At 47.3% G+C, this 26,225-nt stretch overlaps 1 protein-coding gene across 2 annotated transcripts in view; it reads right to left on the bottom strand.

Annotated features, from left to right (window-relative positions):
* DPF1 (double PHD fingers 1) overlaps positions 1-26,225 on the bottom strand; it is a 225,842-nt gene that overhangs the window by 99,981 nt on the left and 99,636 nt on the right. For both annotated transcript variants that reach the window (XM_063937657.1, XM_063937658.1), the window contains exon 2: positions 3,214-3,374. In XM_063937657.1, the coding sequence (XP_063793727.1) occupies positions 3,214-3,374 (161 nt within the window). The remainder of the gene's footprint in view (positions 1-3,213; positions 3,375-26,225) is intronic.

Raw genomic sequence — 26,225 nt, 5'->3', positions numbered from 1 at the left:
TGTGATTGACAGGAAGTAAGTGTTTCTGGGCGGAAACTGGCCGTTTTCTGGGAGTGTGCAGAAAAACGCAGGCGTGTCAGGGAAAAACGCGGGAGTGTCTGGAGAAACGGGGGAGTGGCTGGCCGAACGCTGGGCGTGTGTGTGACGTCAAACCAGGAACGAAACTGACTGAACTGATCGCTATTTGTGAGTAAGTCTCGAGCTACTCAGAAACCGCTAAGAAATTTCTATTCGCAATTCTGCTAATCTTTCGTTCGCAATTCTGCTAAGCTAAGATACACTCCCAGAGGGCGGCGGCCTAGCGTGTGCAATGCTGCTAAAAGCAGCTAGCGAGCGAACAACTCGGAATGACCCCCATGGTGCGATTTGAAAACATAGTACATATCGCACCATGTGTATACAGCTTGCGATGCCGATGCACACTCCCACGGGGTCGGTATCGCAAGAAAAAATATACTGCGCAGGCAAGGCAACTTTGACTAGAAAGTGTATATTCTAGTTTCTAGTATAGTCAAAATTGTATATAGCCAAAATTGCACCGTGTGTATAGTCAATATCGGTGGTTCTGGACTCCGAGGAGTTCAGGGGAAATCGTGAAGTCAAAATCGGCCTTTAGGCAGAATCGCACCCTGTGTATGCCCCTTAAGATGAGCGAACATAGCAATAGTAAAGTATGTTTTCTACTCGTTATTATGGGGGAATGTGACTGATGTCATTATTAATCAGAATCAGCTTTATTGGCCAGGTATACTTGCGTATACTAGGAATTTGTCTTCGGTTTGCTATACAACAGCCTAGTAGGTAACAGATAAGAAGGTGGTGGGGCGGGGGGGTTTCAAGTAAAGTCGTACAGATAGGTATACCGTAGGGACACAAGTGAGTTACATGTACGTCTAGTCAGTCAATGTTCAGGAGTTCAGCAGGCGGACCGCTTGGGGAAAGAAACTTTTGAGGCTTCTGGTGGACCTGGTGGGGACGGCCCTGTAACGCCTGCCTGAAGGGAGCAAGTTAAACATGCTGTGGCCGGGGTGTAGCTGGTCCTTCACTATCTTCGTTGCCCACTATTTAGCTCTGGACAGGTACAGGTAATGTGTGCTTACATGAAACTTCAATTTTGTACTTGTTTGAATAATGTTTTACATGATCTCTGCAACATGGTTAGTTATTAAGTACCCTGTCCAGCCATGATGTAGTGTAATGAATTTTGCACAGATATGAAGTCACACATCCTGACATAACCCTGGGGGATGTGATTCTGTGGTCTGCAGGAGGCACATGTACTTGTTGCGCAGGCCATAGTTCGTGTTTCAGGCCAGAAGACTTCACCCAACCCAGCAGGTGCCACCCCTGTGTATTCAGGTAGATGGATCTATAAAAATCTTTCTTTACATTAGACCAGTATTAGTAATACGATACGAAACGAATGCAGATAAAAATACTCTGTTCTGTTGACAACAATAATATTAGTATCGCCCACTGGCCACCTTGATATGGTATCCAGATGACAGTCAATAGGTCGACATGCATTAAGTCAACATGGTCAAAATGTTGACATGGTCAAAAAGTCAACAGGTAAAAGGTAGACAGTGCTTAAGGTCGGCAGGTACAAAAGGTCAAAGTGACTGGTCGATGTACATATGGCTGACACAAGTTTGTTGGGGTTTTTCACATAGTTTTCAACTTTTGCTTGATTTACCTTCCATGTGGACTACGGCTGAGAATAGTATCCTGCCCGAAGTGTGGCGAGGGTCTACATTTGCTATAATTGGGGTCACATATCATGAAACATAAAAAAAGGACACAAAAACGTAACAATATTTTGTCAACCTTTTCTGTATTGACCATTTCAATGTCGACCTTTTTACCCTGTCGACCATTTGTTCCTGTCGACCTTTTCAACTGTCTACCTTTTGACCCTGTCAAATTGTAAACTATATGGGGTCTAAACGTGGCTTATTTGTGTACGTAAAACAATGGGCACCCAGTTACCCGTGCTGCCGGCACAATCAGTTGAATATTACTCCATCTAAAATGACAGGAGATCTGGCACGAGTGTGGGCACAAAACACCCCCTCAGAGAATAACTAATCTTACACCATAGAGCACAGGTAAGCAGCCTGCAAGTCTCTAGCAGTCCCAGCATGCTTTGCCAGCCTCTGTGGTCAGCCACGGGCACCTCAGTAGCATGGTACACTGGCTCTATCTAAGCAAAGGATAATGACAGCATTACTGAATAGAAAACCTACTTACAAAATCACAGAATTTCCTTTACACAAGAATGAGAGACATTACTGTACGGCATTCCGCAGGTAATTTGTGTAGAGGAGGCAATGTTGCTCGTGGAAAACAATTGGATTCAAGCTCTAATTTTTTAGTATAATGAAACAAAACATCTGGTTGGTTGCACGGGTCACCACCCCCTTTTCTGTACAATTACCTGCGGTTGTTCATTAATGTCATATGACATTGGGGGTCATTCCGACCCGATCGCTCGCTGCAGTTTGTCGCAGCGATCGGGTCGGAACTGCGCATGCGCGCCACAGTGCGCCGGCGTATGGCAGTCGTCGTTGCCTAGCGATCGCCTCTGAGACAGAGGCGGACGCTGGATGGGAGGGGGCTGAACGGCGGCGTTAAGCCGCCATTTAGGGGGCGCGGTCCGGCCAACGCAGGTGTGGCCAGATTGTTGGGGGGGCGGGCCGCGGCGGCTGCGTGACGTCTCGCGCAGCCAATGCGGCCAGCAGCAGCGACGAACAACTCCCGGCCAGCCGCAGGAGCTGCGCTGGCCGGGAGTTACTCCAGAAATACAAAAGCATCGTCGCTGTGCAATGCTTTTGTATTTGTGCGGGGGGGGGAGAAGTGGTGGCGGGGGCGGCACTGACATGTGGGGCGGACCAGCCCTGTGCTGGGCATCCCCCCGCATGTCAGGGAAGATAATTTAGCACAGCTACGATCAACTCGGATTGACCCCCATAGTTATGTGCCTTAGTTGGGAAGTGCGGACACTTGTCAGAAAGCCTAACACACAGAAGAAGATGAGAATATGCAACATGCAGCAGTATAATTAGGTGCTGTAACTCATATCAACTGATTAAACAATTGCTGTCCTTTTCAGAAGGAAAATAACATAGTAGGGTAGAACTGAAATGGTTGCTATGGGATACACCACTAGCTTCCATTACTCCGTTTTCATATATTGGCACCTACAGTTCTCACCTGGACCCCTGTGCGTCTTCTCCATCCAGATGTAACAGTTGTTCTGTGCCACGCCGGTCTGGGAGTCCAGGAATGGCAGCCTCATGCTCCTCTCAGCACACAGACGAGCGTTATAGCTGCGGCAATGCTCTATAGCCTCCCGGTAGAAGTCCTCTCCCAGCCTACGGGAACAAAAAGGCATCCCACATTAATGAGTTCAGATGTCTGTGCTCTAGAATTAGAACAGAACTTTTTACAACAAAGAAAATAGAAAGGATATTCCAATGGCAGATTGAGACTCTGGCTATGGACATTGGCCTAGCCATAAGCCCCTGGGAACACTTCATTATTTACAAGCTGGCTCACCCAAAGCCATACTCTAATTTATTTGTTAAACCACCCAGTGGGTAATCGTGTGCACACAGATAAATACATCTGATGATGACGGTGCCCTATGACCTCTGGGTAGATTTCACCTTTTGCAGAGACACACTTCCTGCAGATAGATAGCAGCACCACAATAAATGGATGAAGCAGCTCTGTGCACCCCAGCATTAGGACCTGGGCTTGACTATCACTGAATGTTGATGTTTCAAGTAAGCAAAAGGGGTTCTGCTCAATAGCTCAATAGATCTAAATACAGTATAAGGCTCCAAACTGCCCTACTGAATAGGACTGGAAGATATGAGTCTTCCACACGACAAAGAATGAGTCCTACCATAACCTCCCATTGTATTTTACAGAGTGCTAACAACAGTGAACCAAGCACCACCTAAACTTATATAAAGCAAAGGCATGTCACATGATCCATGCTCTTAAGACTATGGGGGGGATTCAGACCTGATCGCTAGGCTGCTAAAATTGTTTTCCTGCGATCAGATAGTCACAGCCCAAGGGGAGTGTATAGTCACCGTGCATGTGTGCGATCGTATGTGTATGCCGAGCTGCCAAAACCCCTCAGTCAGCGGACAGGTGCAAATCCGTTCATACCTCACTCACCATCAAATGATTTTTCCACTGTGTGCAGTCTATGCGCAGCCCAGGACTTACTCCAGTGCGATGAGAACAGGCTGATCGGGGCCGGAGCTGACGTCACACACCCTTCCTGAAAACGCTTGGGAACGCCTGTGTTTTCCTGACACTCCCATAAAACGGTCAATTGCCACCCATGAACGGCCTCTTCCTGTCAATCAGCATGCGAATGGCTGTACGATTAGAATTTTCGCACCAGCCTGTCGCTGACCGGCGATGCTGTTGTTGTTTGCCGACGAGCGTGCGCATTGCGGTGCATACGCATGTGCAGTTAATTGCTGTGTGAAAACGCACAGCAGAGATCAGGTCTGAATCACCCCCTATGTTCTGTTACAGATTTTACCTATTCTGAGAACAAACAATTTGTAGATAACAAAAGAATTTTGCACAATGCGACATACTGAGAAATTTCTAGAAGTGTCAGATGATAATGCATTCGCTTTCCATGTTCATTAAATTGATGTATAGTTAATAAAGTTGATTAAATATGAATGAACCAGTAGATTAAAAAGTCCAGTCAGCTGATGTCGCCTCATGCAAGTACTGTAGGGAAAAGTATGCTTAAACCGGGAGTGCCAGGGTTCCTTAATGAAGAAAACGAAACGGTAGCTCTGTCCCTCAGTTGTATTGGACGGCTTTTATTGGACGTGTAATCTTTGGGGGCTTCTGTAGTCCACCAAACCAAGCGACCCCCCCCCCTCCCGTCACCGATATTTACTTTATTTTTTCCTGTTTCAGGTTCACACCATTTAAAGTGCATCTATAGTTTGGTTTAATTTTAATGTTGAATTGTAGACTCAGGGGGTCATTCCGAGTTGTTCGCTCGCTAGCAGTTTTTAGCAGCCGTGCAAACGCTATGCCGCCGCCCACTGGGAGTGTATTTTAGCTTAGCAGAAGTGTGAACGAAAGGATCGCAGAGCGGCTACAAAGTTTTTTTGTGCAGTTTCTGAGTAGCTCAAAACCTACTCAGCGCTTGCGATCACTTCAGACTATTCAGTTCCTGTTTTGATGTCACAAACACGCCCTGCGTTCGCTCAGCCACGCCTGCGTTTTTCCTGGCACGCCTGCGTTTTTATGAACACTCCCTGAAAACGGTCAGTTGACACCCAGAAACGCCCACTTCATGTCAATCACTCTGCGGTCAGCAGTGCGACTGGAAAGCTTTGCTAGACCCTGTGTGAAACTACATCGGCTGTGGTAAAAGTACGTCGCGTGTGCGCATTGCGCCGCATGCGCAGAAGTGCCTTTTTTTGTCTCGTCGCTGCACAGCGAACGAATGCAGCTAGCGATCAACTCGGAATGACCCCCTCAGTTCCCAACTTATCACAAAGGCCTTTTTCGTGCAACTTGCTTGTTAACGCCATCACCCACTACAGTGCAATGAGCTGCATTGATGGTGAAGAGATGACGTGAATGGCGTCACTATACTGGGTAACGCCCACAGCTCCTCTATCTGGCCTGGGTTCCAGACCAGGTACAAACTGTATAAATCTCACAGCTCTATGGAATATAGGGTTCCGGTATGAATGGTCGACCATGTTATGGTCGACAGTCATTAGGTCGACCACTATTGGTCGACATTGACATGGTCGACATGGACGACACATGAAAATGGTTGACACATGAAAGGTCGACATATGAAAAGGTCGACATGAGTTTTTTAACTGTTTTTGGTGTCGTTTTTTGCGTAGTGACTGGGAACCCCAATTAGTGCACCGCGTCCCCTCGCATGGCTCGCCATGCTTCGGGCATTGTGCCTTCGCTCCGCTACCGCTTCGCTCGGCACACTTTACCGTTCCAATCGTAGTCCATGTGGATCGTAAAGTATGGAAAAGTTCCCCAAAAGAAAAAAAAAGTTAAAAAACTCATGTCGACCTTTTCATGTGTCGACCATTTTCATGTGTCGACCATGTGTCCATGTCGACCATGTCAATGTCGACCAATAGTGGTCGACCTAATGACTGTCGACCATAACATGGTCGACCATGTGAACGGATACCGGAATATAGTCAGCAGACTGCATGGTTCAAAATAAAGCAATCATGTATAACAAAATGATGTATTCGTTACACTGTTATTACAAGCACAGATTTTGGATGCTGTTATGAGTCACTTTTGCCGTATGCAGTCTGCGTAGCCATAGGGTTACCCTAGCAGTCGATGTTCCTTGTTATTGTGTATAGTCTGCAAATGTGTGGGAGTCATTTTTCATTTCTGGGCGGCAGCCCCACAGCCTAAAAAAATCACAATTGCAATTACATTTGCATGCAAACATGAATTAGGCCCGTTGTCATTGGTCGCCAACCCAGATCACTAGCGTGGTTTACAAAGGACATTTCTATAGGTAGTCTGAGGTATTAGACCGAGAGACTATATAAAAAGATTCTCCCTCTGGTAATCTTAAAACTTTTAATTTCCTACATCATAGAATTAAAATAAATGGATTCAGGGATACCACTGATCAACAGAAATACTCTGTAATGTTACACACATTCTCTGCACATGTTATATCTGCCCCCCCTGCAGTGCACATGGTTTTGCCCAACTACTAACAAATTTCCTGCTGCGATCAACTCTGAATTATCCCCCCATATACGGGCCAGAATCAGAATCAGCTTTATTGGCCAGGTGTACTCATGTTGTACACTAGGAATTTTTTGTGGTAGAATGCATTAACATTCGTTAATGTACACATGTTACTAGCATATTATGTGCTATACTTATCTAAATAGTCATCATCAATAACCCCAAGATAACAAAACCCGGGGGTAAGAATTATCACCTGGGTCCAGAAGGTAAGTGACCTCAGAGCATTTCCATAATAGATGCCAAAAGATGCATGGAGCAGCTTCTGCATTTGGGACAGGCATCAAACGTGTGTCCACCAACCCTTTCTAATCGAACATGAGATAAATACGTTCCATGCATTATAAAGAGATGTATCTGCTGAAATCTAAGGGAGGCGTTAGATATCCGGGGACAGGCTAGTGCCCATTCCTCCTCACTTAACTTCCCCACTCGAATTCCCAGCTCAACTGTAGTTTAGATAAATTAGAGGCAAGATGATATGAAATTAGAATGAGTACAGCCAGGATGTAGATCTCCCAGAGCCTAGAAAAAGAGGACATTACCGGTATTTTAAAGGAGACTTTACAATAGGAGGGAGGTCCATCTGCAAACTGAGTGCACAATGCATGATGTAGTTGCAGGAACCTAAAAAAGAACATAGAGGGAAAGCCAAGTTCTTCTCTAAACTGGATGAATGATTTAGAATATCATCAAGGTACAATTGCCCCAGGGTAATAATCCCCTTACTCCCCCAAATGACTCATGACTGAAGGGAGGACAACTGAAACAATGGTCAGGGATTCCACACCAAATGTTTAAGGCTTGTATAAGCAACAGAGGTCTGGTTCGAGGGGGTCACTCCACTAAGCAAGGCTTGCAGAGTCGTGTGTCCAGGCGTCGCATAGGAAACTAGTAAGAATTTTCTTGCAGCCATGACGCAAGTGCGCCAACTGCACTGCATAATGGTAAAAACAAAAGTTGGGGAGCACTAAACCAACAGCAGCCTTAGACCTGGTCAGAACATTCAGCTGTATATGAGGCTGTTGGTCCATACAAACCAAAGAGGAGATGTGACTGTTCAACTTCTGGAACAATGAAGCTGAAAGGTATACTGGGGATTGCTGAAAGACATACAGAAACTTAGGGCTGTCCCACTATTAAAAACTAAATTAATCTGACCAGTAACTGTGAGAGGGAGCCTACGCCAAGAATGAGTCTTTCCTTTCAAGTACGTAAACAGTGGCCGATAAAATTAATGGAGTGTACTCCTGCAGCCGATTAGACACCCATATACCAAGGTACTTAAATTGCAAAGGTATGAAAGAAGGTATGAAAAGTAGCAAGTGGGTGGGGCTTGGTGATACAATGAGCAGGGCAACATGTATGATGGTACAAATCACATTATCACACCTCTGATCACACACAAATCACATTATCACACCTCTGATCACACAGGGGGCTGGGCATTTGGAGTCATGATGATATATCACAATCCACTTCCGTGTGTTTGGTGTGGCTGTCAATAACCCATGAAAGTAGGCAACTATGCATCATAGCATTAGTAATGCTACAAAGGATGATGAAATAAATTGTAGTGTTAGGCTTGCTTCTTGCATTGAGGCCTAAAAATTGGTTCTTGATCTTCACTTGCTATGAGAATCTCCCAACGGATATTATTTTTTTTGCCGCCCTCATGTCATTTTCTCCTATCTGTGACATGGGGGTCTATTTACTAAGCCTTGGACGGAGATAAAGTACCAGCCAACCAGCTCCTAGCTGTCAATTTTGCAAACCCAGCCTGTAACATGATAGTTAGGAGTTGATTTGCTGGTACTTTATCTCTGTCCTCTTTATCAACGTCCAAGGCTTAGTAAATAGACCCCATGGGCTGTAACTAAATCAGAGATGCTATAGGCCTTTCACTGTCTCCTATAGCAAGTGCTTCCTTCTCATGGAAGTAACTACAGACCAGTAAGCCTTACATCAGTAGTAGGGAAAGTCATGGAAACACTATGTAAAGCGTTGTAAAATATCCTAAATGAAACAATTTACAGGGTCCCAAACAGCATGGATTTACTGGGGGAGATCATGCCAAACAAATTGTATTTACTTTTTTGACTCTGTGACTAAAATAATAGATCAAGTGGGGTACTCCAGGGATCTGTACTTGGACCACTGCTCTTTTATACATTTGTTGGTGACATTACAGATAGTATTGACGGTAAAGTATGCCTTTTTGCAGATGACACAGAGATATGCAACTGGATAGACACAATAGGAGGGGTAAAACAAATGACTGATTATCTAGGTAGACTTCATAAATGGCAATTACGGTTTAATGCTACAAAATGCTAAATCATGCACTTGAGTGTCAAAAACACAAAGGCTAAATATATTATCAAGAGTACTATAATGGAAATACTGAGGAGGAAAGGATCTAGGGGTCACTATTAAAGGCAGGTAAGCAATGTAACAAAGCAATGAGGAAGGCAAGTCAGATGCTTGGTTGCATAGAGAGAGGAATCAGTAGCAGAAAGAAAGAAGTAATAATGCCACTGTATAGGTCATTGGTACGGCCTTGTCTAGAATACTGTGTTCAGTTCTGGAGGCTATATCTCAGGAAGGATATAAATACATTAGAGAGTGTACAAAAAAGGGCAACTAAAATGGTGCATGGCCTACATCACAAAACTTACCCTTACTTTGAAATATATCAAGGGTTTTAACAAAGTACAGGAGGGAAACGTTCTTTAAAGGAAGAGAAGTATTAGAACTAGAGTACATACACTGAAATTGGGGGAAGGTACACTACCGCTCAAAAGTTGGGGGTCACTTTTTTTTTTCCAATGAAGATAACATTAAATTAATCAAAAATACACTCTATACATTGTTAATGTGGTAAATGACTATACTAGCTGCAAACGTCTGTTTTTTAATGGAATATCTACATAAGTGTATAGAGGCCCATTTCCAGCAACCTTCACTCCAGTGTTCTAATGGTACATTGTGTTTCCTAATCGCGGTAGAAGACTAATGGATGATTAGAAAACCCTTGAAAACCCTTGTGCAATTATGTTAGCACAACTGAAAACGGGTTTGCTCGTTAGTGAAGCTATAAAACTGGCCTTCCTTTGAGCTAGTTGAGTGTCTGGAGCACCACATTTGTGGGTTCAATTATACTCCCAAAATGGCAAGAAAAAGAGAACTTTCATGTGAAACTCGACAGTCTATTCTTGTTCTTAGAAATTAAGGCTATTCCATGCGGGAAATTGCCAAGAAACTGAACATTTCCTACAACGGTGTGTACTACTCCCTTCAGAGAACAACACAAAAAAGGTTCTAACCAGAGTAGAAAGGGAAGTGGGAGGCCCCGGTGCATAACTGAGCAAGAAGACAAGTACATTAGAGTCTCTAGTTTGAGAAGTAGACACCTCACAGGTCCTCAACTGGCAGCTTCATTAAATGGTACCCGCAAAACGCCAGTGTCAACGTCTACAGTGAGGAGGCGACTCCGGGATGCTGGCCTTCTAGGCAGAGTGGCAAAGAAAAATAAGAATTTACTTACCGATAATTCTATTTCTCATAGTCCGTAGTGGATGCTGGGGACTCCGTCAGGACCATGGGGAATAGCGGCTCCGCAGGAGACTGGGCACAAAGTAAAAGCTTTAGGACTAGCTGGTGTGCACTGGCTCCTCCCCCTATGACCCTCCTCCAAGCCTCAGTTAGGATACTGTGCCCGGACGAGCGTACACAATAAGGAAGGATTTTGAATCCCGGGTAAGACTCATTACTAGCCACACCAATCACACCGTACAACTTGTGATCTGAACCCAGTTAACAGCATGATAACAGAAGGAGCCTCTGAAAAGATGGCTCACAACAACAATAACCCGATTTTTGTAACAATAACTATGTACAAGTAATGCAGACAATCCGCACTTGGGATGGGCGCCCAGCATCCACTACGGACTATGAGAAATAGAATTATCGGTAAGTAAATTCTTATTTTCTCTAACGTCCTAGTGGATGCTGGGGACTCCGTCAGGACCATGGGGATTATACCAAAGCTCCCAAACGGGCGGGAGAGTGCGGATGACTCTGCAGCACCGAATGAGAGAACTCCAGGTCCTCCTCAGCCAGGGTATCAAATTTGTAGAATTTAGCAAACGTGTTTGCCCCTGACCAAGTAGCTGCTCGGCAAAGTTGTAAAGCCGAGACCCCTCGGGCAGCCGCCCAAGATGAGCCCACTTTCCGTGTGGAATGGGCTTTTACAGATTTTGGCTGTGGCAGGCCTGCCACAGAATGTGCAAGCTGAATTGTACTACAAATCCAACGAGCAATCGTCTGCTTAGAAGCAGGAGCACCCAGCTTGTTGGGTGCATACAGGATAAACAGCGAGTCAGATTTTCTGACTCCAGCCGTCCTGGAAACATATATTTTCAGGACCCTGACTACGTCCAGCAACTTGGAATCCTCCAAGTCCCTAGTAGCCGCAGGCACCACAATAGGTTGGTTTAAGTGAAATGCTGAAAACACCTTAGGGAGAAATTGAGGACGAGTCCTCAATTCCGCCCTGTCCGAATGGAAAATCAGATAAGGGCTTTTACAGGATAAAGCCGCCAATTCTGACACGCGCCTGGCCCAGGCCAGGGCCAACAGCATGACCACTTTCCATGTGAGATATTTTAACTCCACAGATTTAAGTGGTTCAAACCAATGTGACTTTTGGAATCCAAAAAAACTACATTGAGATCCCAAGTGCCACTGGAGGCACAAAAGGAGGCTGTATATGCAGTACCCCTTTTACAAACGTCTGAACTTCAGGGACTGAAGCTAGTTCTTTTTGGAAGAAAATTGACAGGGCCGAAATTTGAACCTTAATGGACCCCAATTTCAGGCCCATAGACACTCCTGTTTGCAGGAAATGTAGGAATCGACCCAGTCGAATTTCCACCGTCGGGCCTTACTGGCCTCGCACCACGCAACATATTTTCGCCAATTGCGGTGATAATGTTTTTGCGGTTACATCCTTCCTGGCTTTGATCAGGATAGGGATGACTTCATCCGGAATGCCCTTTTTCCTTCAGGATCCGGCGTTCAACCGCCATGCCGTCAAACGCAGCCGCGGTAAGTCTTGGAACAGACAGGGTCCTTGCTGGAGCAGGTCCCTTCTTAGAGGTAGAGGCCACGGATCCTCCGTGAGCATCTCTTGAAGTTCCGGTTACCAAGTCCTTCTTGGCCAATCCGGAGCCACGAATATAGTGCTTACTCCTCACCATCTTATCAATCTCAGTACCTTGGGTATGAGAGGCAGAGGAGGGAACACATACCCTGACTGGTACACCCACGGTGTTACCAGAGCGTCTACAGCTATTGCCTGAGGGTCCCTGGACCTGGCGCAATACCTGTCGAGTTTTTCCCAACGGTTTATAATCATGTGGAAGACTTCTGGGTGAAGTCCACACTCTCCCCGGGTGGAGGTCGTGCTGAGGAAGTCTGCTTCCCAGTTGTCCACTCCCGGAATGAATACTGCTGACAGTGCTATCCCATGATTTTCCGCCCAGCGAAGAATCCTTGCAGCTTCTGTCATTGCCCTTCTGCTTCTTGTGCCACCCTGTCTGTTTACGTGGGTGACTGCCGTGATGTTGTCCGACTGGATCAACACCGGCTGTCCTTGAAGCAGAGGTCTTGCTAAGCTTAGAGCATTGTAAATGTCCCTTAGCTTCAGGATATTTATGTGAAGTGATGTCTCCAGGCTTGACCATAAGTCCTGGATATTCCTTCCCTGTGTGACTGCTCCCCAGCCTCGCAGGCTGGCATCCGTGGTTACCAGGACCCAGTCCTGAATGCCGAATCTGCGGCCCTCTAGAAGATGAGCACTCTGCAACCACCACAGGAGGGACACCCTTGTCCTTGGTGACAGGGTTATCCGCTGATGCATCTGAAGATGCGACCCGGACCATTTGTCCAGCAGGTCCCACTGGAAAGTTCTTGCGTGGAATCTGCCGAATGGGATTGCTTCGTAGGAAGCCCCCATTTTACCCAGAACCCTTGTGCATTGATGCACTGAGACTTGGCTCGGTTTGAGGAGGTTCCTGACTAGCTCGGATAACTCCCTGGCTTTCTCCTCCGGGAGAAACACCTTTTTCTGGACTGTGTCCAGGATCATCCCTAGGAACAGAAGACACGTCGACGGAACCAGCTGCGATTTTGGAATATTGAGAATCCAATCGTGCTGCCGCAACACTATCTGAGATAGTGCTACACCGACCTCCAACTGTTCCCTGGATCTTACCCTTATCAGGGAATCGTCCAAGTAAGGGATAACTAAAATTCCCTTCCTTCGAAAGAATATCATCATTTCGGCCATTACCTTGGTAAAGACCCGGGGTGCCGTGGACCATCCCTACGGCAGCGTCTGAACTGATAGTGACAGTTCTGTACCATAAACCTGAGGTACCCTTGGTGAGAAGGGTAAATTGGGACATGGAGGTAAGCATCCTTGATGTCCAGAGACACCATATAGTCCCCTTCTTCCAGGTTTGCTATCACTGCTCTGAGTGACTCCATCTTGAATTTGAACCTCTTTATGTAAGTGTTCAAGGATTTTAGATTTAAAATTGGTCTCACCGAGCCGTCCGGCTTCGGTACCACAAACAGCGTGGAATAATACCCCTTTCCCTGTTGCAGGAGGGGTACCTTGATTATCACCTGCTGGGAATACAGCTTGTGAATGGCTTCCAAAACTGCCTCCCTGTCAGAGGGAGACGTCGGTAAAGTCGACTTTTGGAAACGGCGAGGGGGAGACGTCTCGAATTCCAATATGTACCCCTGAGATATTACCTGAAGGATCCAGGGGTCTACTTGCGAGTGAGCCCACTGCGCACTGAAATTCATTGAGAACGAGCCCCCACCGTGCCTGAGCTTGTAAAGCCCTAGCGTCATACTGAGGGCTTGGCAGAGGCTGGAAAGGGTTTCTGTTCCTGGGAACTGGCTGATCTCTGCAGCCTTTTTCCTCTCCCTCTGTCACGAGCAGAAAAGAGGAACCTTTTGTCTTATTTTGAGAGGCGACCTGGGGTACAAACGTGGATTTCCCAGCTGTTGCCGTGGCCACCAGGTCTAAAAGACCGACCCCAAATGTCCCCTTTCAAAGGCAATACTTCCAAATGACGTTTGGAATCCGCATCACCTGACCATTTTACTGGTAGAATTGGACAACGCACTTATACTTGATGCCAGTCGGCAATTATTCCGCTGTGCATCATGCATATATAGAAATGCATCTTTTAAATGCTCTATAGGCAATAATATACTATCCTTATCTAGGATATCAATATTTCCAGTCAGGGAATCCGACCATGCCAACCCAGCACTGCACCTCCAGGCTGAGGCGATAGCTGGTCGCAGTATAACACCAGTATGTGTGTAAATACCTTTTTTTGGATACCCTCCTGCTTTCTATCAGCAGGATCCTTAAGGGCGGCCATCTCATGAGAGGGTAGAGCCCTTGTTCTTACAAGCGTGTGAGCGCCTTATCCCCCCTAGGGGGTGTTTCCCAATGCATCCTAACCTCTGGCGGGAAAGGGTATGCAGCCAATACTTTTTAAGAAATTATTAATTGTTATCGGGGGGAAACCCACGCATCATCACACATTTTATTTCTCAGATTCAGGAAAACTACAGGTAGTTTTTCCCTCACCGAACATAATACCCCTTTTTTGGTGGTACTCGTATTATCAGAAATGTATAAAACATTTTCCATTGTCTCAATCATGTAACGTGTGGCCCTACTGGAAATCACGGTTGTCTCTTCACCGTCGACACAGGAGTCAGTATCCGTGTCGGCGTCTGTATCTGCCATCTGCCTGACGGCCTATGAGACGTCTGGACAGGCACAAGCTGAGTAGCCGGCTGTCTCATGTCAACCACTGTTTTTTTATATAGAGCTGACACTGTCACGTAATTTTCAACAGTACATCCACTCAGGTGTCGACCCCCTAGGGGGTGACATCACTGTTACAGACACTCTGCTCCGCCTCCACATCATTTTCCTCCTCATACATGTCGACACACACGTACCGACACCCAGCACACACACAGGGAATGCTCTGATAGAGGACAGGACCCACTTAGCCCCTTGGGGAGACAGAGGGAGAGTTTGCCAGCACACACCAGAGCGCTATATATGTATAGGGACAACCTTACAATAAGTGTCTATCCCTTATAGCTGCTTATATCTGTTATTTTGCCAAATAAGTGCCCCCCTCTCTTTTTTACCCTGTTTCTGTAGTTGCAGGATGCAGGGGAGATTCTGGGAGCCTTCCTACCAGCGGAGCTGTGTGGGAAAAATGGCGCTGTGTGCTGAGGAGATAGGCCCCGCCCCCTTCACGGCGGGCTCTTCTCCCGCTTTTTTCTGGAAAACTGGCAGGGGTTAAATACATCCATATAGCCCAGGAGCTATATGTGATGTATTTTTTGCCAACTAAGGTAAATTCATTGCTTCCCAGGACGCCCCCCCCAGCGTCCTGCACCCTCAGTGACCGGAGTGTGAAGTGTGCTGAGAGCAATGGCGCACAGCTGCAGTGCTGTGCGCTACCTTATGAAGACAGGAAAGTCTTCTGCCGCCGATTTATGGACCTCTTCTTGCTTCAGCATCTGTAAGGGGGCCGGCGGCGCGGCTCCGGGACCCATCCATGGCTGGGCCTGTGATCGTCCCTCTGGAGCTAATGTCCAGTAGCCTAAGAAACCCAATCCACTCTGCACGCAGGTGAGTTCGTTTCTCTCCCCTTAGTCCCTCGATGCAGTGAGCCTGTTGCCAGCAGGTCTCACTGAAAATAAAAAACCTATTTAAACTTTTACTCTAAGCAGCTCAGGAGAGCCACCTAGATTGCACCCTTCTCGTTCGGGCACAAAATCTTAACTGAGGCTTGGAGGAGGGTCATAGGGGGAGGAGCCAGTGCACACCAGTTAGTCCTAAAGCTTTTACTTTGTGCCCAGTCTCCTGCGGAGCCGCTATTCCCCATGGTCCTGACGGAGTCCCCAGCATCCACTAGGACGTTAGAGAAATAGGATTTTAATTACCTACCGGTAAATCCTTTTCTCGTAGTCCGTAGAGGATGCTGGGGGTCCACATTAGTACCATGGGGTATAGTCGGGTCCACTAGGAGCCACTGGCACTTTAAGAGTTTAATAGGGTGGGCTGGCTCCTCCCTCTATGCCCCTCCTACCAGACTCGAAACCAGTTTAGAAACTGTGCCCGAGGAGACGGACAACTTCGAGAAAAGGATTTTACACAGATAGTGGCGAGAATCACACCAGCTCACACAAACAAGGCAAACCAAGCTAACTAGCTGGAAAATTCAGCAAGAGCTGAATAACATTACTGAACCAAGTAATAACGCAGTACTTAACTAAGAACAAAGCAGTACTGAATCAAGTAACCACTGCAGGATAACGAAGCGCTGGGCGGGTGCCCAGCATCCTCTACGGACTACGAGAAAAGGATTTTCCGGTAGGTAATTAAAATAAGATTTTACTTACCGATAAATCTATTTCTCGTAGTCCGTAGTGGATGCTGGGGACTCCGTCAGGACCATGGGGATTAGCGGCTCCGCAGGAGACAGGGCACAAAAATAAAGCTTTAGGATCAGGTGGTGTGCACTGGCTCCTCCCCCTATGACCCTCCTCCAAGCCTCAGTTAGGATACTGTGCCCGGACGAGCGTACACAATAAGGAAGGATTTTGAATCCCGGGTAAGACTCATACCAGCCACACCAATCACACCGTACAACTTGTGATCTGAACCCAGTTAACAGTATGACAAACGTAGGAGCCTCTGAACAGACGGCTCACAACAATAACAACCCGATTTTTTTGTAACAATAACTATGTACAAGTATTGCAGACAATCCGCACTTGGGATGGGCGCCCAGCATCCACTACGGACTACGAGAAATAGATTTATCGGTAAGTAAAATCTTATTTTCTCTGACGTCCTAGTGGATGCTGGGGACTCCGTCAGGACCATGGGGATTATACCAAAGCTCCCAAACGGGCGGGAGAGTGCGGATGACTCTGCAGCACCGAATGAGAGAACTCCAGGTCCTCTTTAGCCAGGGTATCAAATTTGTAGAATTTTACAAACGTGTTCTCCCCCGACCACGTAGCTGCTCGGCAGAGTTGCAATGCCGAGACCCCTCGGGCAGCCGCCCAGGATGAGCCCGCCTTCCTTGTGGAATGGGCCTTGACAGATTTAGGCTGTAGCAGGCCTGCCACAGAATGTGCAAGTTGAATTGTGCTACAAATCCAACGAGCAATCGTCTGCTTAGAAGCAGGAGCACCCAGCTTGTTGGGTGCATATAGTATAAACAGCGAGTCAGATTTTCTGACTCCAGCCGTCCTTGAAATATATATTCTCAATGCCCGGACAACGTCCAGCAACTTGGAATCCTCCAAATCGCTAGTAGCCGCAGGCACCACAATAGGCTGGTTCAGATGAAACGCTGACACCACCTTAGGCAGAAAATGAGGACGCGTCCGCAGTTCTGCCCTGTCCGAATGGAAAATCAGATATGGGCTTTTATACGATAAAGCCGCCAATTCTGATACTCTCCTGGCTGAAGCCAGGGCCAGTAGCATGGTTACTTTCCACGTAAGATATTTCAAATCCACCGATTTGAGTGGCTCAAACCAATGGGATTTGAGAAAATCCAAAACTACATTAAGGTCCCACGGAGCCACAGGGGGCACCACCGGGGGCTGTATATGTAGTACTCCTTTAACAAAAGTCTGGACTTCAGGAACTGAAGCCAATTCTTTCTGGAAGAAAATCGACAGGGCCGAAATTTGAACCTTAATGGACCCCAATTTGAGGCCCATAGACAATCCTGTTTGTAGGAAATGCAGGAATCGACCCAGTTGAAATTCCTCCGTGGGGACCTTCCTGGCCTCACACCACGCAACATATTTTCTCCAAATGCGGTGATAATGTTGTGCAGTCACCTCCTTCCTGGCTTTAACCAGTGTAAGAATGACCTCTTCCGGAATGCCTTTTTCCCTTAGAATTCGGCGTTCAACCGCCACGCCGTCAAACGCAGCCGCGGTAAGTCTTGGAATAGACACGGTCCCTGCTGAATCAGGTCCCGCCTTAGAGGTAGAGGCCACGGATTTTCCGTGAGCATCTCCTGAAGTTCCGGGTACCAAGTTCTTCTTGGCCAATCCGGAGCCACGAGTATCGTTCTTACTCCCCTTTGCCGTATAATTCTCAGTACTTTGGGTATGAGAGGCAGAGGAGGAAACACATACACTGACTGGAACACCCACGGTGTTACCAGAGCGTCCACAGCTATTGCCTGAGGGTCTCTTGACCTGGCGCAATACCTGTCCAGTTTTTTGTTGAGGCGAGACGCCATCATATCCACCTTTGGTTTTTCCCAACGGTTCACAATCATGTGGAAGACTTCTGGATGAAGTCCCCACTCTCCCGGGTGTAGATCGTGTCTGCTGAGGAAGTCTGCTTCCCAGTTGTCCACTCCCGGAATGAACACTGCTGACAGTGCTATCACATGATCTTCCGCCCAGCGAAGAATCCTTGCAGCTTCTGTCATTGCTCTCCTGCTTCTTGTGCCGCCCTGTCTGTTTACGTGGGCGACTGCCGTGATGTTGTCCGACTGGATCAACACCGGCTGACCCTGAAGCAGGGGTTTTGCCAGGCTTAGAGCATTGTAAATCGCTCTTAGCTCCAGTATATTTATGTGAAGAGACATCTCCAGGCTTGACCATACTCCCTGGAAGTTTCTTCCCTGTGTGACCGCTCCCCAGCCTCTCAGACTGGCATCCGTGGTCACCAGGACCCAGTCCTGTATGCCGAATCTGCGGCCTTCTAACAGATGAGCACTCTGCAACCACCACAGAAGAGACACCCTTGTCCGTGGCGATAAGGTTATCCGCTGATGCATCTGCAGATGCGATCCGGACCATTTGTCCAGCAGATCCCACTGAAAAGTTCGTGCGTGGAATCTGCCGAATGGGATTGCTTCGTAAGAAGCCACCATCTTTCCCAGGACTCTTGTGCATTGATGCACAGACACTTTTCCTGGTTTTAGGAGGTTCCTGACAAGTTCGGATAACTCCTTGGCTTTCTCCTCCGGAAGAAACACCTTTTTCTGAACCGTGTCCAGAATCATTCCCAGGAACAGCAGACGTGTTGTCGGGGTCAACTGAGATTTTGGAAATTTCAGAATCCACCCGTGTTGTTGCAGCACTACTTGGGTTAGTGCTACTCCGTCCTCCAGCTGTTCTCTGGACCTTGCCCTTATCAGGAGATCGTCCAAGTAAGGGATAATTAATACGCCTCTTCTTCGCAGAAGAATCATCATTTCGGCCATTACCTTGGTAAAGACCCGAGGTGCCGTGGACAATCCAAACGGCAGCGTCTGAAACTGATAATGACAGTTTTGCACCACGAACCTGAGGTACCCTTGATGTGAAGGGCAAATTGGGACATGCAGGTAAGCATCTTTTATGTCCAGGGACACCATAAAGTCCCCTTCTTCCAGATTCGCTATCACTGCTCTGAGTGATTCCATCTTGAACTTGAATTTTTGTATGTACAGGTTCAAAGATTTCAGATTTAGAATAGGTCTTACCGAGCCGTCCGGCTTCGGTACCACAAATAGCGTGGAGTAATACCCCTTTCCCTGTTGTAGGAGGGGTACCTTGACTATCACCTGCTGAGAAAACAGCTTGTGAATGGCTTCCAATACCGTCGCCCTGTCTGAGGGAGACGTTGGCAAAGCAGACTTTAGGAACCGGCGAGGGGGAGACTTCTCGAATTCCAACCTGTAACCCTGAGATACTACCTGCAGGATCCAGGGGTCCACCTGTGAGCAAGCCCACTGCGCGCTGAAATTCTTGAGTCGACCCCCCACCGTTCCTGAGTCCGCTTGTAAAGCCCCAGCGTCATGCTGAGGGCTTTGCAGAACCCGCGGAGGGCTTCTGTTCCTGGGAAGGAGCTGCTTGCTGCCCTCTCTTACCCTTTCCTCTGCCTCGGGGCAGATATGACTGTCCTTTTGCCCGCTTGTTCTTATAGGACCGAAAGGACTGCGGCTGAAAAGACGGTGTCTTTTTCTGTTGGGAGGGGGTCTGAGGTAAAAAGGTGGATTTCCCGGCCGTTGCCGTGGCCACCAGATCCGATAGACCGACGCCAAATAATTCCTCCCCTTTATACGGCAATACTTCCATATGCCGTTTGGAATCCGCATCACCTGACCACTGTCGTGTCCATAAACTTCTTCTGGCAGATATGGATATCGCACTTACTCTCGATGCCAGAGTGCAAATATCCCTCTGAGCATCTCGCATATAAAGAAAAGCATCCTTTAATTGCTCTAAAGTCTGTAAAATACTGTCCCTATCCAGGGTATCAATATTTTCAGTCAGGGAATCCGACCAGACCACCCCAGCACTGCACATCCAGGCTGAGGCGATGGCTGGTCGCAGTATAACACCAGTATGTGTGTATATACTTTTTAGGGTAGTTTCCAGCCTCCTATCAGCTGGATCCTTGAGGGCGGCCGTATCAGGCGACGGTAACGCCACTTGTTTTGATAAGCGTGTGAGCGCCTTATCCACCTTAGGGGGTGTTTCCCAGCGCGCCCTAACCTCTGGCGGGAAAGGGTATAATGCCAATAACTTTTTTGAAATTAGCCCTTTTCTATCTGGGTTAACCCACGCTTCATCACATACATCATTCAATTCCTCTGATTCAGGAAAAACTACAGGTAGTTTTTTCACCCCCCACATAATACCCCTTTTTGTGGTACTTGTAGTATCAGAGATATGCAAAGCCTCCTTCATTGCCGTGATCATATAACGTGTGGCCCTACTGGAAAATACGTTTGTTTCTTCACCGTCGACACTCGATTCAGTGTCCGTGTCTGGGTCTGTATCGACCGACTGAGGTAAAGGGCGTTTTACAGCCCCTGACGGTGTCTGAGACGCCTGGGCAGGTACTAACTGGTTTGACGGCCGTCTCATGTCGTCAACTGATTTTTGTAATGTGCTGACATTATCACGTAATTCCATAAACAAAGCCATCCATTCCGGTGTCGACTCCCTAGGGGGTGACATCACCATTACCGGCAATTGCTCTGCCTCCACACCAACATCGTCCTCATACATGTCGACACACACGTACCGACACACAGCAGACACACAGGGAATGCTCTATTGAAGACAGGACCCCACTAGCCCTTTGGGGAGACAGGGAGAGTTTGCCAGCACACACCCAAGCGCTATAATATATATGGGAACAACCCTATATAAGTGTTGTATCCTTATAGCAGCTTAAATATAGTAATATCGCCAAAAAAAGTGCCCCCCCCTCTCTGTTTTACCCTGTTTCTGTAGTGCAGTGCAGGGGAGAGTCCTGGGAGCCTTCCTCACAGCGGAGCTGAGCAGGAAAATGGCGCTGTGTGCTGAGGAGAATAAGCCCCGCCCCCTATTTCGGCGGGCTCTTCTCCGGAGTTTGTGAGATCTGGCAGGGGTTAAATACATCCATATAGCCTCAAGGGCTATATGTGATGTATTTTTAGCCATAAAAAGGTATTATACATTGCTGCCCAGGGCGCCCCCCCAGCGCCCTGCACCCTCCGTGACCGCTGTGTGAAGTGTGCTGACAACAATGGCGCACAGCTGCAGTGCTGTGCGCTACCTCAGGAAGACTGAAAAGTCTTCTGCCGCCTACTTCTGGACCTCTTCCATCTTCGGCATCTGCAAGGGGGGTCGGCGGCGCGGCTCCGGGACGAACCCCAGGGTGAGACCTGTGTTCCGACTCCCTCTGGAGCTAATGGTGTCCAGTAGCCTAAGAAGCCAATCCATCCTGCACGCAGGTGAGTTCACTTCTCTCCCCTAAGTCCCTCGATGCAGTGAGCCTGTTGCCAGCAGGACTCACTGAAAATAAAAAACCTAAAAACTTTTTCTAAGCAGCTCTTTAGGAGAGCCACCTAGATTGCACCCTGCTCGGACGGGCACAAAAACCTAACTGAGGCTTGGAGGAGGGTCATAGGGGGAGGAGCCAGTGCACACCACCTGATCCTAAAGCTTTATTTTTGTGCCCTGTCTCCTGCGGAGCCGCTAATCCCCATGGTCCTGACGGAGTCCCCAGCATCCACTAGGACGTCAGAGAAAATCCTATTTTCTCTTACATCCTAGAGGATGCTGGGGTCCACGTTAGTACCATGTGGATGTACTAAAGCTCCCAGAACGGGAGGGAGAGCGCGGAGGCTCCTGCAGAACTGATTGACCAAACTTAAGGTCCCCAGAGGCCAAAGTATCGAACTTGTAGAACTTAGCAAACGTGTTTGAACCAGACCAAGTAGCCGCTCGGCAAAGCTGTAAAGCCGAGACACCCCGGGCAGCCACCCAGGAAGAACGCACCTTACGAGTAGAGTGGGCCTTAACAGATTTTGGACACGGCAATCCTGTCGTAGAATACGCATGCTGGATAGTGAACCTAATCCAGCGAGAGATTGTCTGCTTAGAAGCAGGACACCCAATCTTCTTGGGATCATACAAGACAAACAGAGAGTCCGATATTCTGTGATGAGCAGTCCTCTTCACATAGATTTTAAGCGCCCTTACAACATCCAAGGACTTTGATGGAATTGAGGAGTCAGTAGCAACTGGCACCACAATAGGTTGGTTGATATGAAAAGTCGACACAACCTTCGGAAGGAACTGTTGACGCGTCCTGAGCTCAGCTCTATCTTCATGGAAGATCAAGTAGGGGATTTTACAAGACAAAGCCCCCAACTCCAACACACGTCGAGCAGAAGCTAAGGCCAACAAAGTGACAGCCTTCCATGTGAGAAACTTGACCTCAACCTCCTATAGAGGCTCAAACCAATCCGATTGGAGGATCCCAGGGTGCCGTAGGCAGCACATAGGGAGGCTGTATGTGCAGAACCCCTTTCAAAAAAGTCTGAACCTCAGGGAGGGAAGCTAGCTGTTTCTGGAAGGAAATGGATAAGGACGAAACCTGGACCTTTACGGATCCCAACCTCAGGCCCATATCACACCAGCTTGCAGGAAGAGGAGAAACCGTCCCAGTTAAAACTCCACCGTAGGAAACTTCTTGGATACACAACAATACACATACTTTTTCCAAATGCGATGGTAATGTTTAGACGTTACTCCTTTCCAAGCCTGTATCAGGGTAGGAATGACTTTGTTCGGAATGCCCTTCCGAGCTAATATCTGGCGTTCAACCTACATGCCGTCAAACGTAGCCACGGTAAGTCTTGATAAGCGAACGGCCCCTGTTGTAACAGATCCTCCGAAGAGGAAGAGGCCTCGGATCTGTGGACTTGTCTCTTCCAAGTGCTGCTTGGACTTCTAAGTGTGAGTTTTAAACAGCAAAAAGGTGAGTTAGAATACAGAAAAAGGTGAGTTTTATAATACACAATCAGGAACACACATTTGCAGTACCATTAAACTTCTGGTGAGGCTGCAAGGGGCTGACCTTGTGAGTGAGTGAGAGGGTCTCTTACTTGGAGTAGCAGAGGGGCTGTGATTGTGCGTGTGTGAGGGGGCTCTTTTTTCTCTCTTTTTTTATTAGCAGGAACTGGAAGCCGAGTGAAAAGAAGGTGCAGTGAGCTGGAACAACTGCAACTGCTAAGTGGAGTATAGGTGCCGCAGGAGAGAGTACTACGGCTGCATAAAAGTGAAGGACCAAGAACCGCACAAAGATAGATAAGTATAAGCCAGCTTAATTTATTGTATAAGTGAGATTGCTTGTCTTCTACTTTTTATTTTTGCTGCTTTTTCTGTGAGAGTAACAGGGAGTTAGACCTTACAAACAATATGGGATGGGCTGTGATTGAGGACCTCACTCAGTGCATGTCGTGCAAGATGTATGCACACCTGGAGCTACCGGCCCAGTGTGATTACATCTGCACGAGGTGTGTGCGAACTGTTGCCCTGGAAGCCCAGGTAACTGATCTAGAACAAACCGTTACGCGACTGAGGGGGATTCACAATCTCGAGCGTAGTTTAGACAGAACGGTGGAGGAGTAGCGGGAGGGGTCACTGGTAGAAGAGGATGATGATCAGGTAGCCAGTTGGGTCACAGTTAGAAGGAAGAAAAAGAGGGGGAGGCACGACATCTCCGAACTATCAAACCCGAACAAATTTGCCCGATTGGACGAGGAATCGGAGGATGATAGTGAAGAAATGACGGTGCTGGAGGAGACTGCTCCCTCTAGCATCCAGAGGTGCGGTCCCTCTGGCGCGGTTGGGATAAAAGATAGAGAGGTACCTAGTCAGATGGTGGTGGTAGGGGATTCTATCATCAGGAAGGCAGATAGGGCAATCTGCTACCGGGACCGTGATCGCCGTACAGTCTGATGTCTCCCGGGTGCTCGGGTACGGCACATCGCGGACCGGGTAGAAAGATTGTTGGGAGGGGCTGGCAAAGACCCGGCGGTCTTGGTGCACGTTGGCACCAATGACAAAGTTAGCGGAAGGTGGGATGTCCTTAAGAAAGACTATAGGGACTTAGGAAAGAAACTGAAGGCAAGGACATCTAAGGTAATATTCTCGGAATTATTACCCGTGCCACGCGCTAGTCCAGGGAGGCAGAGGGAGATTAGGGAGGTAAATGTGTGGCTTAGGGATTGGTGCAGGAAAGAGGGGTTTGTGTTCCTGGAACACTGGGCGGACTTCTCAGTCAGGCGCCATCTCTTTTGTCGTGACGGATTGCACCTGACTGAGGAGGGGGCAGCGGTGCTGGGGGGAAGGATGGTTAGAAGGTTGGAGGAGATTTTAAACTAGGAGCCTGGGGGGAGGGTTTAGCTAGAAACTACGGGTCATGCAGTGAGAATAGTGGGGATGGCGGTAGTAAACGAAATGGGGGAGAAGTTGGGGGGAGGGTAAGAGCAGGCGGTAAGGTTACTAACATGGGTACTAAAAGGGATTTTACCAAAGCACTAACCAATGACGATTACAGGTCATCCTTGCTACATAAGGTGAAAGATGTCCCTAACGCATGGGAAAATACTTATCTTAGTTGTATGTATGTAAACGCCAGAAGCATTAGTGGTAAAACGGGTGAACTAGAAATACTTGCAGCAAGCAAACAGTATGATATTATAGGCATTACTGAAACTTGGTGGGATGAATCTCATGATTGGACAGTCAATCTAGAGGGCTATACACTGTTTAGGAGAGACAGACTAAATAAAAAGGGTGGAGGGGTGTGTCTTTACGTAAAGCCGTTTTTAAAACCTCATATATGGGAAGATATTCAGGAGGGGACTGTAGACACTGTCGAGACATTATGGGTAGAAATTGCATGCGGGGAAAAAGGAATAAAAAAGTTAGTATTGGGTGTATGCTATAGGCCGCCTGGTATCAACGCATCTGATGATGAATTGTTACTAAAGCAAATTGAAAGAGCAGCAGGAGTAGGAGACATAGTAGTAATGGGAGATTTTAACTATCCAGAGATAAACTGGAAAAACGATTCATGTGATACTGCTAGGGGCAATATGTTTTTAAACACACTTAATGATAACTACTTAGTCCCACTAATTGAGGAACCAACTAGGTACAATGCAATCTTAGACCTGGTATTAACAAACAATGGGGATTTGGTATCAGGTATTATAGTAGGGGAACCCATAGGAAACAGCGACCACAATATGGTCACATTCAATATCAGTTTCTATAAACAGCCCATGGTACTAATGTGGACCCCAGCATCCTATAGGACGTAAAGGTGTGTACACACGGTACGATTTTTTCTTCCGATTCTGACTATATAGTCAGAATCGGAAGAAAAGATAGTGCAGATCGCATAAGCACACAAACACAGATCTCAAGAAAAGTTAGTCAAAATCTGTCCTATCTGGCCTCCGGGGAGTTCAAGGGAAATCTCAAGAAAAAATAGGACATAGCAAGGATCTCACCGTGTGTACACACCTTAAGAGAAAAAGCCATTTCTGAGACTGGCCAATAAAAGGAAAAGATTAATATGGGTAAAATAACACAGACATTGGACAGAGGAAGATTAGAAAAAAGTGTTATGGACAGACAAATCGAAGTTTGAGATGTTTAGATCACACAGAAGAACATTTGTGAGATGCAGAACAAGTGAAAAGATGCTGGAGGAGTGCCTGACGCAATCTGTCAAGCATGGTGGAGGTAATGTGATGGTCTGGGGCTGCTTTGGTGTTGGTATAGTAGGAGATTTGTACAAGGTAAAATAGATTTTGAATAAGGAAGGAAGGCTATCACTCCATTTTGATATACCCTGTGGACAGCGCTTGATTGGAGCCAATTTCCTCCTACAACAGGACAATGACCCAAAGCACACTTCCAAATGATGCAAGAACTATTTAGGGAAGAAGCAGGCAGCTGGTAATCTGTCTGTA

Source organism: Pseudophryne corroboree, chromosome 8 (genome assembly GCF_028390025.1).
Source record: "Pseudophryne corroboree isolate aPseCor3 chromosome 8, aPseCor3.hap2, whole genome shotgun sequence".
Classification (NCBI taxonomy): domain Eukaryota; kingdom Metazoa; phylum Chordata; class Amphibia; order Anura; family Myobatrachidae; genus Pseudophryne; species Pseudophryne corroboree.
This window is presented reverse-complemented; position numbering and strand designations above follow the sequence as displayed.